This window comes from Chlorocebus sabaeus, chromosome 13 (assembly GCF_047675955.1).
Source record: "Chlorocebus sabaeus isolate Y175 chromosome 13, mChlSab1.0.hap1, whole genome shotgun sequence".
Classification (NCBI taxonomy): domain Eukaryota; kingdom Metazoa; phylum Chordata; class Mammalia; order Primates; family Cercopithecidae; genus Chlorocebus; species Chlorocebus sabaeus.
In genome coordinates, this window is record NC_132916.1 from 29,139,453 (window position 1) to 29,153,635 (window position 14,183).

The following is a 14,183-nucleotide window of genomic DNA, read 5'->3' on the forward strand; positions in this document are numbered from 1 at the left end:
CCTTTTAACATTCTCACATAAGCATGAGCAATGCTGAATCCCCCTGTACAAAGAAGCAACTATATTCCTGCTCAGATATTGCACCAACTATAGGGAGCTTATGGCAACCAAAATTACACAGGGACCAGTCACCCAAGTGCTCTGTGGAAGCTTAATGGGGCTTCTTTTGGAAAGGAGGACAATCCAATACAGCACTAACGGCAAAGAGAAAAATGCTAAAGCAGGTCAAGAGAAATACAGCAGCCATCTGATGACAGCTGAGGGAACAAAACTAAAAGCTGGCCCCAAAACGCAGATGGACCAACAAAATGGGAAGAACTCTACTACGACTTCTACTTCAGTATGGATAAATGTGAACTCATAAAGAAATTATAGTAAAAAGCTATTTCTGAAAACATCAGCTACTACAGGAAGTACTCAAGTCACTTAGCAAACATTGAGCACCTCTAAGTTGTACAAGATTTCCACTCAATAAATAATAAAAACCAAAATATTTAAGTATCGAATGTCAAGGGTCATCTTTATAGAAACAGAAAGGCATCCAAATTAAAGAGAGGGTCATCAATTCTTTTTATTCCTTTTCTTCTTGCTGAATGGCTATGTGAATCATTTAATATCTGCCATATTCCTTCACTTTTAAAATGTAATGGTCTTCAATCACTGTTGACAGAGTGATCAAAACTATATTTTCTCTGTGCCACTTTGTTTCTGAAAAACGGTACATGAAAATTCTTTTCAGCAGACCAAGAACATCCTGTCTTTCAAGTCTAAGACCTATTTCTTGCTCCTCACACTGAAGTCTTAAGACTCAGTCACCTACTGAAATGACAGCAGAGTTTTTATCCCTGCTCTGCACTAATCTCTCCTTTCATTAACACGGTTGTTGAAACACAGTACTAAGATATTTTTCTACATGTAACCTTTTCAAGACCTTTATCAATACCCTATCAACACTTGGGATAATGTATCTAGACCTGAGATCAATTTAGCAAGGGAATGAATGATTTACTCTATGACCTTGGGTGTGACACACTACAAGATACCTAACATGGCTAATTATAAAAACAACTGTTTAATCAGCACATTGTTACCTATGAGAACAGTGGACAATTAAACTGGCTCACATGCTAAATCAGGAAATACGGCAGATCAGAAAGGGTCAACAGACTACGCCTTTCCCCTGTCCAACCTAGGCATCACTATAGCTGTCTTTTTTGTTCTATTTTAATCTTTATATGCAAAAATTTGGCCTCAGATGGATGTAATGGACAATTTTAGCTCCCATATCCATCTTATTAGGCAGTCAACTCAAATATCTAGAAGCACAGTTAAGAATAGGAAACAAAAATATCTTCAAGAGTAATTTAAAAAAGAAAAAAAAGACACCATATATTTGTACACCGTGTCCACAGAGAAGTTTTTTTGGGTTTTTTGTTGTTGTTGTTTTGAGACACAGTTTCCCTCTGTTGTCCAGGCTGGAATGCAATGGCACAATCTCCACTCACTGCAACCTAACTCTCCCGGGCACTTAAGTGATTCTCATGCCTCAGCCACCAGGCTCAAGCAATTTTCATGCCTCGGCCTCCTAAGTAGCTAAGATTACAGGCATGCGTCACCAAGCCTGGCTAATTTTGTATTTTTTAGTAGAGACAGGGTTTCACCACTGTCTCAACTCAAAAGTTGGTCAGACTGGTCTCAAAGTCCTGACATCAGATGATCTGCCCGCCCTGGCCTCCCAAAAGGCTGGGATTACAGGCCTGGACTCCATAAAGAAGTTTTACAGTTTTTGAAAGGGTTTAGGCTAGATGCAGCGGCTCACGCCTGTAATCCCAGCACTTTGGGAGGCCGAAGTGGGCGGATCACCTGAGATCAGGAGATCGAGACCATCGTGGCCAACATGGTGAAATCCCATCTCTACTAAAAATACAAAAAATAGCTGGGCATGGTGGCGCATGCCTGTAATCCCAGCTACTCAGGAGACTGAGGCAGGAGAATCGCTTGAACCTAGGAGATAGAGGTTGCAGTGAGCCAAGATTGCACCACTGCACTCCAGCCTGGCGACACAGTGAGACTCCATCTCAAAAAAAAAAAAAAAAAAAGAAAGTTTATAAAATATAAGTTCTTCAAGTCCTGAATCAAAAACTACTTATTTTCGTTTTAAACATAATTCCAATCATTTTTGTCTGATTTCTCAGACCAAATAAAAACTAATGTTAGCACTAAAAGGAGTAAACTACCCTAGTATCTAGGAAGATTACTCTGATACAGCTTATCCACAAATAATTACAAATAAACTGTGTACAATATATTAAGTCTATGTACAATTCCATTAATAAAATTAACTAAACAAGCAATTTGCAAAGTGAGCCACAGAGTTAGGAGTGGCAAAAGATTAGCAGAAAAAAGCACGCTAAAATAGAGGTGAAAATTATGCTTTTCAGAAAATAGAATGTCACTATAATACAAGTAATAATGAACTTTCACATATATTTCCAAGAAGAAAATCAGTGAGCAATCTAATGAATTACTAAATATGATAGCTATTTTAAAACTGAATATAATGACCCAAGATCCACTATCAAGAAGAACAGTATCATCAATAATATCTTTGAGAGACAAAAAAAATTACAGAAAATAAAATATACACATCATTATTGCAGTTTTTCCCAAGGTAAATATTGGGGGTGTGGAATGAATCATCAAACCAAGGCAAAGTGCCTTGAATAACTGATAATACAACTTAAACCACTTAAGAAAACTAAATAGTTACCCATTTCTTGCTGCCAGATGAAGGGGTGTACAGCCTGAAATATCTTGATAGTTAGGATTTGCTCCTTTCTTTAACAACAAAACCAAGCATTCCACCGATCCACAACTAAAACAATATTAAAAGACAGTTCAGATACATTCAACATACAGCCATACTTAATGTACTTTAATTAAAAAACAAAATATTCTACTAAACACAATTTTCTTTTTGTTTTTCAGACAGAGTCTCATTCTGTTGCCCATGCTGAAGTGCAGAGGCGCCATCACAGTTCACTGCAGCCTTGACCTCCTGGGCTCAAGCAATCCTCCCACCTCAGCCTCCCAAGTAACTGGGACTTACAAGCATGAGCCACCACAATTTGGGAATTTTTTTTTTTTCCTTAGAGAAGAGGCCTCATTATGTTGCCCAAGCTAATTTCAAACTCCTGAACTCAAGCAATCCTCCTACCTCGGCCTCCCAAAGTGCTGTGTTCACCAGTGTGAGCCACCATGCCCGGCCTTAAACACATTTTTTTTTCTTTCTTGAGACAGAGTCTCGCTCTGTCACCCAGGTTGGAGTGCAGTGGCTCGATCTCGGCTCACTGCAAGCTACACCTCCCAGGTTCACACCATTTTCCTGCCTCAGCCTCCCAAGTAGCTGGGACTACAGGCTCCTGCCACCATGCCTAGCTAATTTTTGTATTTTTAGTAGAGACGGGGTTTCACCGTGTTAGCCAGGATGGTCTCGATCCCCTGACCTCAAGATCCGCCTGCCTCGGCCTCTCAAAGTGCTGGGATTACAGGCGTGAGCCACCGCGCCCGGCCATTTTTTTTTTTTTTCTTTTTTTTTTTTTTTTTGCGACAGAGTCTTGCTGTGTCACCCAGGCTGGAGAGCAGTGGCATGATCTTGGCTCACTGCAACCTCAGCCTCCAGAGTTCAAGCAATTCTCTTGCCTCAGCCTCTCAAGTAGCTAGGATGACAGGTGCATGCCAGCACACCTGGCTATTTTTTGTATTTTTAGTAGAGATGGGGTTTCACCACGTTGGCCAGGCTGGTCTCAAACTCCTGACCTAAAGTGATCTACCCACCTCGGCCTCCCAAAAGTGTGGAATTACAGGTGTGAGCCCCTGTGCATGGCCTTTTAAACACATTATTTTTACCTGTAATTTGATTTAACTTCTGACACGAATAGTAAACATTCTCTATTTTCAAGATGATCCATTCTACTATGAAAATTATAAAGTATTTGAGAAATTCAAATACTTCAAAGAAACCATATGGTACTTTCAACTTTCTGGCCTTTCATAAGCCAAATTATTCATGAACAATTAATTTCAACATACCTACCTAAATCCTGAAAAGAGGATAGGTACCAGTTAGTTAACTGATTGATTACATACTAGGAGACTGTAGGTAAAAATCATTCTCCCACCTATGTAAAAAATATAAAGCCAATTACTTCATCTGCAGACGCATATAAAACATCATGTTGCTGGGATAAAAAGACAATTTTGGTGAACTGCACCATTAAGTATATCCAGGAAAGACAATCTCCATGTCTAACCTACTCTGATCTGGTATAAAACAAGCTAAGACAAGAAGGACATGAGATTTACATACAATCCCAAAGTTAACAGTTTAGAGAGAGAACAGATAGCACACCACGCCCACAAATAGGATAAACAACACTCAGCTGTCTGTTCTCATCTCTCCCCACAAATGTTATGTGACAACGCTGTTCAAAGCTTACTGATCCTTGCTCTAGATCAGAGTTTAACTCAAAATATCTTTAGTCTTACTTTGCTGCAATGTGAAGCAAGCTTCTTTTCACACGTCCGAACGCATAATTGACATCAAATTTTGAATTTGATAGTAGTTCAGAAACAGACCTGTGCAAAAATAAAAAAGAGGAATCAATGTGTAAAAAAAGTTTTTAAAAACATAATAAATCAAGTTAACAGCTCTTTAGCTACTCTGTTTGCCTGTGTGTTTTTTGAGACAGAGTCTTGCTCTGTCACCAGGCTGGAGTACAGTGGCGAGATCTTGGCTCACTGCAACCTCTACCTCCCTGGTTCAACCAATTCTCCTGCCCCAGCCTCCCGAGTAGCCGGGACTACCAGCGCGTGCCACTATGCCTGGCTAATTTTTGTATTTTTAGTAGAGAGGGGGTTTCATCAAGTTGGCCAGGATGGTCTCTATCTCTTGAACTCGTGATCTGCCCGCCTCAGCCTCCCAAAGTGCTGGGATTACAGGCGTGAGCCACCCCGCCCAGCCTAGCCACTCTTACTGATTCTTCAGGTTTTGTCCCACACCTACCACAAAATGCTGTACTATTCTCTTAGTATGTTAGCCAGCACAGTATCATCCAAAAACCAAATGCCTTGGCCAATAAGCTGGTGCTGAAGGTTTCCTCATCTGCCACTTGGATAGTCCTATGTTACCTGCTCTTAGGATACACAACAGAGTAAGCTGGCTTCAGCTTTCCTTAAATTCTTGAGAAACAAACGGTGTAGGCCTGGCTCCTCCCCTTGCCGAAAGCTGAGCCTAGCTATATTAATTTTGACCAAATAAAGAAAATCAGACAAAAAACATTTTTTAACTATACCAGGTAGGAAATTTTTTAAAAAATTTTTAACTTGTTTCAAAATACTTTATCTTTACATTCTTACTATATCAAAAAATCCAGTGGCTAGCCATGGCAGAGCTGACTGGTGTAAGTCTAAAGACCCCCTCACAAACCCAAACAATTGTATTTCATATATAGCCCTGTAAGAGCATGTCAACACTACATCAATAAAAGGAACATAAAAGTAAGTAGCACATAAGGGAACTAAGTTGTCCCTCAGCCGTAATCTTTTGCTATAAAGATCAGTAGTGACCTCCAAAAGAAATCATCACAATGTATTTTTCTATGTCAGTAACCAACCAAATACTTAATATCTCAATATTCATTAAGAAAATCTCTCACCATAAAATTTTACAGCTCATATAGATCTTGGAAAATCGTATTCCTTATTTCACACACACAAAATTATAACAGAAAAGTTAAATGACTTGCCCCAGGATAACATCTATGCCCAAACTGTGTGTGTGTGTGTTTGTGTGCGCCCACGCGCACGCGGGAATGTAGTACACATTTAGAACAACGTATGCTTCTTAAAAAGCAAAAATTTTTGAAACAAGCACTCACCTGTGTTGATCAGCCATAACCATTGGCATTAATGTATAAACAGCAGTTTCATTATCTGAGTAAAAAAACCAGAAAGAGTTCATTTATCCCCCACTTTGTCCAAGGTGATACTTGAGATTAGTTTAGAATTTTTCTAACTCTATACAAAAAGCAAAAAGGAGAGGAAGAAGGAGGAAAGAATAATGCAGAATACTACAGGCATTTCAGAATTTATGATAGTGCAGAATCTTTCATCCCCCCCACTGCTTATCCCTTTTACATCATCACAGAAGAGCTTAACTTCTAAGGAAAATTAAAGACTGATTCTTCAGAAGGTTTTGTCCCATTATCCACCAAAAAACAATTCTGTAAGTGTAGTATGGTAGCCCGTGCATCATCATCCAAAAACCTTTCTGTAGCTTTAACAATTGAAATTTATTTTACTTCCAAAGAGGTATTTACAGGCATCATGTTTTATCATACTTACATGTACTTTGGGGGAAATTTAAATATATATGAATATTAAATATATATGCTAAAATAATTATAAAACCTTAAATATACACAATACTGGCTTCTTGTCAATATTATTACAAAAGAAATTAGTTTAGAAGCTTTTATGAAAGAGCACTGAAGTCTTCATTGTACTTATCACTTCACTTACAACATTTTTACTCGTATGTGCTATGGTTTGAATGCATCTGCCAAAAGTTCATGTGTTGGAAATGTGGTTGCTATTACGGCAGTGTGAAGAGGTGAGGCTTTGGTGAGGCAATTGAGCCATAAGGGCTCCTCTTTCATGAATGGATTAATTCTGTTTAATCCAGGAGTGGGATAGTTATAGTGAAGTTCAGTCCCCTTCCCTCTAGCCCTTCCTCTCTCACCCTCTGCCTTCCACCACAGGATGACTCTTACTTGATGCTGGCGCCACGCTGTTGGACTTCCCAGCTTCCAGAACTGTGAGAAATATATTTGTTTTCTTTACAAATTATCCAGTCTGTGGTATTGTTATATCAGCAGAAAACAGACTAAGAGAGACCCTTTACGCAATAAGTTCGCAAAAACATGACCCAAAAGAAAAGGTTAAAAATCAACATCTATGATGCCATATTATACTTACGTACATTTTAGCTAGTGTTTTGAATTGATTTTTATATATTACTAAGGGTCATTTCTCAATTCAATGTATTTTGGAGGTTTATGTTTTTTAATAAATTATTTACAAAGATGAAACCCTGATAACCCCCACTCAGTCATTTAAAAGTTAATGCTGATGCTCAGTTAATAGGTTAAAGTTTAAGGAGAAACAGGATATGTACATAGTATCGAGTACCTCTTAAAAACATTGACTAATTACAAAGGAAAAAGAAAATCATAGTGAAGAACCCAGCAGATACTATCTTAATCAACTGACAAAGGGTAACATCACCAAAAATAATATGTATTCAATATCATATAGTTCCTGATAGGAGCCACTGAGGACACATCACTTTTGTAGTACAGCAGTCCTCCCTTATCCACAGCGGCTATATTCCAAGACCCGGAGTCAATGCCTAAAACCGTGGATAGTAACAAACCCTATGTATATGATTTTTTTCCTTACATGATAAAGTTTAATTTATAAAGTGGGCACAGTAAGAGATTAACAACAATAAATAAAAAAATAGGACAATTATAACACTATACTGTAATGAAAGTTATGTGAATGTGGTCTCTCTCCCTCTCTCTCAAAATATTGTGCTGTGCCTCCCGCAACTGAAACCTCGGAAAGCAACGCTTGCAGATAAGGGTGGACTACCGTTCTTGCCAAAAATGCATAACTTCAATCTAATCATGAGAAAATGTCAGATAAGCCCAGATTAAAGGGAATTCCACAAAACACCTGATCGGTCCTCTTTAAAAGTCTCAGGACCATTAAACACAAAGAAAAACTAAAGTACTATCACAGTTTGGAGGACACTAAAGAAACATAACTAAAGGCAATGTGGTATCCTGAATTGGATCCTTAAACGACATTAGTGGGAAAGCTGGAGAAATTTTAATAAACTCTGTAGTATAGTTAACAGTATATACAAATGTTAATTTCTTATTTTTGACAACTGTACTATGGTTGTAAAAGATGTTAACCTTAGGGAAAGGTGAGTGAAAGCTACATGGGAGGAACTCTGTGCTATTCATGCAAGTTTTCTGTAAGTTTAAAATTACTTAAAAAAACACTTTTTTAAAAAGGAGGAACTGTCATAGATTAAGAGCCTTAAGAGACACCTCAACCATATGTAATATGTGGCCCTTATCTGGATAGTGATTCAAAAAAAAACAACTGTAAAAGGACATTTTTGAGACAATTTTTGAGACGAGGACAAATTGTATATGGACTTGGTATTTTATTTCAAGATAATACAAAATTACTGTTAATTGTATTGACTGTAGTAATGGTATTATAATTGTGTTTGAAAAACATAATTCATATGTTTAGAAATATAAACTGAGCTGTTTATAGGGGCAATGGAAAAAAGTTATCAATATTCCTTCACATATTTGTTCATTATTTTACTGTGAGTGTACACATGAAAAGCAATTTAGTCCTTGTCAACATTCACAAGTTCAGTATGCAGATGCAACAACTTTTTCACTATAAAAGTAAAATACTAAATCTTATTAATAACTAACATTTCAGAACTATTATCTTAAAGGCACTTTTCTAAACACTTTGCATATATCATTGCTTTTCTCCTCACAACCACCCTATGAAGTAGGTACTATTATCCTCATTTTACAAATGAGAAAACTGAAGTACTAGTTAAGTAACAAGTTGTGTAACAGTGGCATTAAATGGTTGACTCCAGAGCCTCTACAAATAATATGTCCTGGCCGGGCGCAGTGGCTCATGCCTCTGATCCCAGCACTTTGGGAGGCCGAGGTGGGCGGATCATGAGGTCAGGAGATCGAGACCATCCTGGCTAACACAGTGAAATCCCATCTCTACTAAAACTACAAAAATTAGCCAGGCATGGTGGTGGGCACCTGTAGTCCCAGCTACTCGAGAGGCTGAGCCAGGAAAACGGCGTGAACCCAGGAGGCAGAGCTTGCAATGAGCCAAGATCGTGCCACTGCACTCCAGCCTGAGCAACAGAGCGAGACTCCATCTCAGAAAAAAAAATAAAAAATAAAAATAAAAAATAAAAAGATAATATATCCTACAATGCACCCAGTATACACCACATAACCAGAAGGTCCACAATAGAATACTATTCTTTTTTTTTTTGGAGATGGAGTCTTGCTCTGTCTCCAGGCTGGAGTGCAATGACGCAATCTCAGCTCACTGCAACCTCCACCTCCCGGGTTCAAGGGATTCTCCTGCCTCAGCCTCCCAAGTAGCTGGAATTACAGGCTCATGCCACTACACCCAGCTAATTTTTATTTTTATTTTTTATTTTTGTATTTTTAGTAGAGACAGCGTTTCACCATGTTGGCCAGGACTGTCTTGATCTCTTGACCTCATGATCTACCCATCTAGGCCTCCCAAAGTGCTGGGATTACAGGCGTGAGCCACTGCGCCTGGCCAGAATACTATTCTTAATATGTAAAATAGACTCTGTTTTATCGTCTTATATTTCTTTTTTTAAATGCTGACTACAACCCACTAATTGCTCTCAGAAACTACCAATGAGTCACCACCAGGAGTTGAAAATACTACACTAAGCCTCCCTTGGCATGACGACATTCTTTATCGTTCATATAATAATACATGTCCCAATAAAAATCTGAATTTCTAAACCATGAGAATTTCCATTAAGTCACTCCATAATAAAGTCACAAAAAAACACTGTTATTTGTGGGTTTAAACTTAAATCAAGATAAATTTTAAATCAAGATAGTGCATAATTTTAAGTGAGCATTAGTGAGCATAATAAGGTTCACAATGGTTGTATTTGTAAGGTTTTTATTTTTTAGATAAAAATTAGATTTACATCTTATTTAAGTCACATCTAACCCAAAGAAAAAAATAGGTCACATACATTAACAGGTAAGTATGAAGAAATAAATCTAACCACAACTGTGGTGCTAGAATGAGACTATCCAAGAAATACTATACTAAGAAAGGACAGAATAAAATTTGTTGCCAGATATTTCCTTCTCTATTCTTGAAGGCACCTTCAGGATTAGGTATATAATTAAAGTCTTCAGGGTGACAAGAAAACTTTAATCTCTCACTTTATTAGACATGTTTGCCATTTTTATCACCACAGTTTCAAAACCCAACTGTTACCGAAAGAAGTGCTCAGAGCAATTAATTATATACAATTTCTCTTCAAACCATCACATGGGAGTAATTTTTTTAAACACAATTATCCTAACCACATATGCTAAAATGGGCTCAAATTGTATTATTTTATTAAACAAACTGCATTCACTATATAGTAGTTTAAACTTTACATACACTAACAACATACACCTTCCTTTTATTTATTTATTTTTATTTTATTTATTTTATTTTATTTTTTTTTTTTTTTTGAGGCTCAGTTTCACTCCTGATGTCTAGGCTGGAGTGCAGTGGTGCGATCTCAGCTCACTGCAACCTCCACCTCCCAGGTTCAAGCAATTCTGCCTCAGCCTCCCGAGTAGCTGGGATTATAGTCACCCGCCACCACATCCAGCTAATTTTTTATATTTTTAGCAGAGCCGAGGTTTCACCATGTTAGCCAGCTGGTCTCACACTCCTGACCTCAGGTGATCCACCCACCTCGGCCTCCCAAAGTGCTGGGATTACAGGCGTGAGCCACTGCACCCGGCCTCCACCTTTTAAACACGACTAAGAATCCATATCCCTAAAGTAATTTCTTACTCTTCACCTCTTTTTCTCTCAAGAATATTCCTGTGTTAGGCCTGCCTAGAGTGACTCAACTACCTGTACTCCATTACTTAGGGTAACACTCAGGTTTTTATCAAGGAAACACAGCATCCAACTCAGTTTATCAAACATCTGTAGTTTCAACCTTTGCAACAAAGTTAATTTTAGAGTACAAGCTGACTAAAAAGTTTACAAGCTTAATAGTTTGTTATAATTAGAGGCTTATTGATTATTGAATTCTAACAAAACAAAACAAAACTGATTATTTTTTAAATTTAGAGACATCTCAGAGTTTCTTTTCCATTCAGTCCTTAAAATGTAAGCACAAAAATGTAAGCACAAATGTGGATTTGTATCAGTAGAAATGATATATATATCATATATATATATATATATTCCTATATGTATGATATACTTGAAAGAGCCAAGCTCAGAGAATTCAAATACTCATCAGAACTTAGAGACAAAGATAAATTAAATTCAAGTTACAAAATGAACAAATTCATTATAATCAAAGAAAAGCAAATGCAAACAAGATGCCATTTTTGCCTATATGTGGGAAAGTTTTACTTTTACTTATCAAACTCTAGTTTCTGGGCACTCTCAGACTGCTGGTGGAACTTTCCAAGAAGTAAGTTGAGAAAATGATACGTTGAGCTTTAGAAATGTATTGTAGACATTCTTCTTGAGAGAATTAACCCTAAGGAAGTATTTAGAGACAGACTATGTCTTAAATATAAAGCTGTTTCTCATAAAATCAGTTTAAAAACAGTATTTAGATTCAACATTTGTTACGTGCGTCTTAGGAAATTCCGAAGTCATTAAGCATATTGAAGAATATTAAAAAAAAAAAAAAATTGGGGGCCAGTCACGGAGGCTCACGCCTGTAATCTCAGCACTTTGGGAGGCTGAGGCGGGCTGATCACGAGGTCAGGAGATCGAGACTATCCTAGCCAACACGGTGAAACCCCCGCCTCTACTAAAAATACAAAAAATTAGCGGGGCGTGGTGATGGGCGCCTGTGGTCCCAGCTACTCGGAAGGCTGAGGCGGAAGAATAGCGTGAACCCAGAAGGCGGAGCTTGTTGCAGTGAGTCGAGATTGGGTCACTGCACTCCAGCCTGGGCAACAGAACGAGACTCTGTCTCAAAAAAAAAAAAAAAAACATTTGGGATGTTTTCTAAACACAAAATAATAGGCTATATGCAATATGATGTTAACTTGTTAGGGAGAGAAAGAGAAAGAAATAACAATGGTAACACTGCTTATAATTGAGTGGTGGAACGACATTTCTTTTTCTATTTTTATTTTCCAAATTTTCTACAATGAAACTACGTTACTTTTAAAACCAAGTAACATTATCAAAGTCTTCTAAATCACATTTATGTAAAAAATATCGAGATTCAAACTATACAATATAAATTATACATGTAGTCTTCATCAACCTATACCAATAATTTGACTACGAAAAATAAGTAAGAGTAGCACTGAAGAAATGGATTCAAATGTGGAATTTGGAAAGGAAATAAAGAAAAAATTGAAGCTTGAATCTAGTTATCAAAATCTGAATTCTAAATAGAAGCTAGAGACTATTTTCTCAAGAAGATTATCCCCAGGCCAGGCGCGGTGGCTCACATCTGTAATCCCAACACTTTGTGGGGGGGCGGAGCAGGGTGCGGATCGCTTGAGCCCAGGAGTTCAAGACCAGCCTGGGGAACATAGTGAGACCTCATCTCTATAAAAGAAAGAAACTTATCGCCGAAGTACCCAATCCCACATTTCTTTCATGACCGTTACCAAGGTCCCCTTCCCTATCCTACAAATCACCCAGCAGCAATTCAAAGAGAGTTTTGAAAAAATAAGATAAACTACTACAATTAAGAAAAAAGCTATTCACCAACTATAACCTCCTCCCAACCCTTCTCTCACTTGGGCATAAAGAGCCAAAAGCTTCTTAGAAGCAGCACTGCTATCTCCCATCACCATTAAAACATCTGAATTCCTGACGCTGTAAACAAAACCGTTTATTTTCTCTCGTTATTAGTAGAGTTTTACCTGTTCTGAAGGAACCCTGGAACGTTGAACTGAAAGTCCTGAACTTCAGGGACCATGCCTTATCCCTATTTGCAGATGCGTCCTAGTTCCCAGCTAGCCCACTCAATACTAGTCTGATGAATAAACGAGGTCAGGCATGCATATTAAAGAAAAATGTATTGTGTTTACATACACAGTACTTTTAAGAGTACCTGTTTGATGGCTGACAACCCTTTGTCTTACTGTTATCAAAACAAGGCTGTGCCCCACATTTTAAAAAATAACAAAAATAAAAGCCCGCCTGGCCCCCCTGATGCAGCTTAAACACTATCTTTGGATCATCTCTATCCCCGGCGACAGTGAAATGACCCGCAATTATGATGTTTTCTGACTCTGGGTCTCGGGCCTTTGGCTGGTATTCCTGCCTCTTTGCCAAGACCCCTAATCGACAGACGTTGAGAGACCTTTGTCTCGCTCCTCCCGGCAGCGGAACCCCCACCAACCCAGTTTCCTCCCGCAAACTCCCACCTGCCGGGGTGGGAGCGGCGGGCCAGGGGAGTCCAGGGCCCGGGGCCGCCTCTCAGCTCTGGAAAGTAAAAGTGGGCGTTTTCTCAGCTTTCGGTTAGTTTTTCCACCCGACCTTGACACGTCCAGAGGTCCTGCCCCCTCCCGGCCGCCCCCGCCCTGCGGACAGCCCGGCCCCACGACCCCGCTCACCCTCGGGCAACTCCACGGTGCGCGCGCGGCGCAGAGAGCGCGTAAGGCGGTTGAGTTGCTCCATCGCTCTCTCCATCCTCGGCGCGCCCTCCGCGTTCCCCCGCCGCACCGGCGGCCTCCGCGCCCAGCGCCCTACATCTCGCCCGGGCCAGTCCAGCAGGCGGAGGCGCGGGCTTGCCCTGGCTACAGCACTGAGCTGCAAGGGCTACCTGGGGCCACGTCCTGCGTCCGGGGGCCCGGCTGCTGCCGGGCCGACTACCCAGTGGACACCCGCCTCCGCCTCCGCTCGCGCCTTTCCTGCTGCCACCGCCGCCGCGTTCCTCCCGGGCTCGCGCGGCCTTCTGGGAACTGTAGTTTCCAGCTCGCGGAACCGAGCGCCCTGGGCGGAGTCACGCTGGGGGCGCCCCGACCACGCCCACGCGGGCGCGCGGCTGAGTGTGCGGGATGCCACGCAGCGACTGGGCGTATTCCTAAGTCCCTCGAAAGGCATTGTCACGCCCTGCTCCTCCTACCCTCCAAAGTTGTACAGGAGCAGCTTCCTCCAATTCTGTAACTTTACTGTAAAACAGATTGGAAATTGGCATAATTGTTCTTAAATCCGTCACCACCTCTCTAGTACTGTATTAGTGCCTTTGTTCCAGGTACATGAACTGTTTAAGTATG

General features: G+C 39.8%; 1 protein-coding gene across 7 annotated transcripts in view; it reads right to left on the reverse strand.

The window, feature by feature from the left end:
* Positions 1 to 13,855, reverse strand: part of HACE1 (HECT domain and ankyrin repeat containing E3 ubiquitin protein ligase 1) — a 127,315-nt gene extending 113,460 nt beyond the window's left edge. For 3 of the 7 annotated variants that reach the window (XM_008007480.3, XM_008007482.3, XM_008007477.3), the window contains exons 1-4: positions 13,521 to 13,855; positions 5,940 to 5,994; positions 4,549 to 4,638; positions 2,771 to 2,875 (exon numbers count right to left, since the gene is read on the reverse strand). In XM_008007480.3, the coding sequence (XP_008005671.3) occupies positions 2,771 to 2,875; positions 4,549 to 4,638; positions 5,940 to 5,994; positions 13,521 to 13,596 (326 nt within the window). In that variant the 5' untranslated portion in view covers positions 13,597 to 13,855. Of the gene's footprint in view, positions 1 to 2,770; positions 2,876 to 4,096; positions 4,182 to 4,548; positions 4,639 to 5,939; positions 5,995 to 13,520 lie in introns of all 7 variants that reach the window. The other 4 variants (XM_038001072.2, XM_008007479.3, XM_073022377.1 and 1 more) reach the window with 3 other exon arrangements.
* Between the last annotated feature and the right edge of the window lie 328 nt (positions 13,856 to 14,183).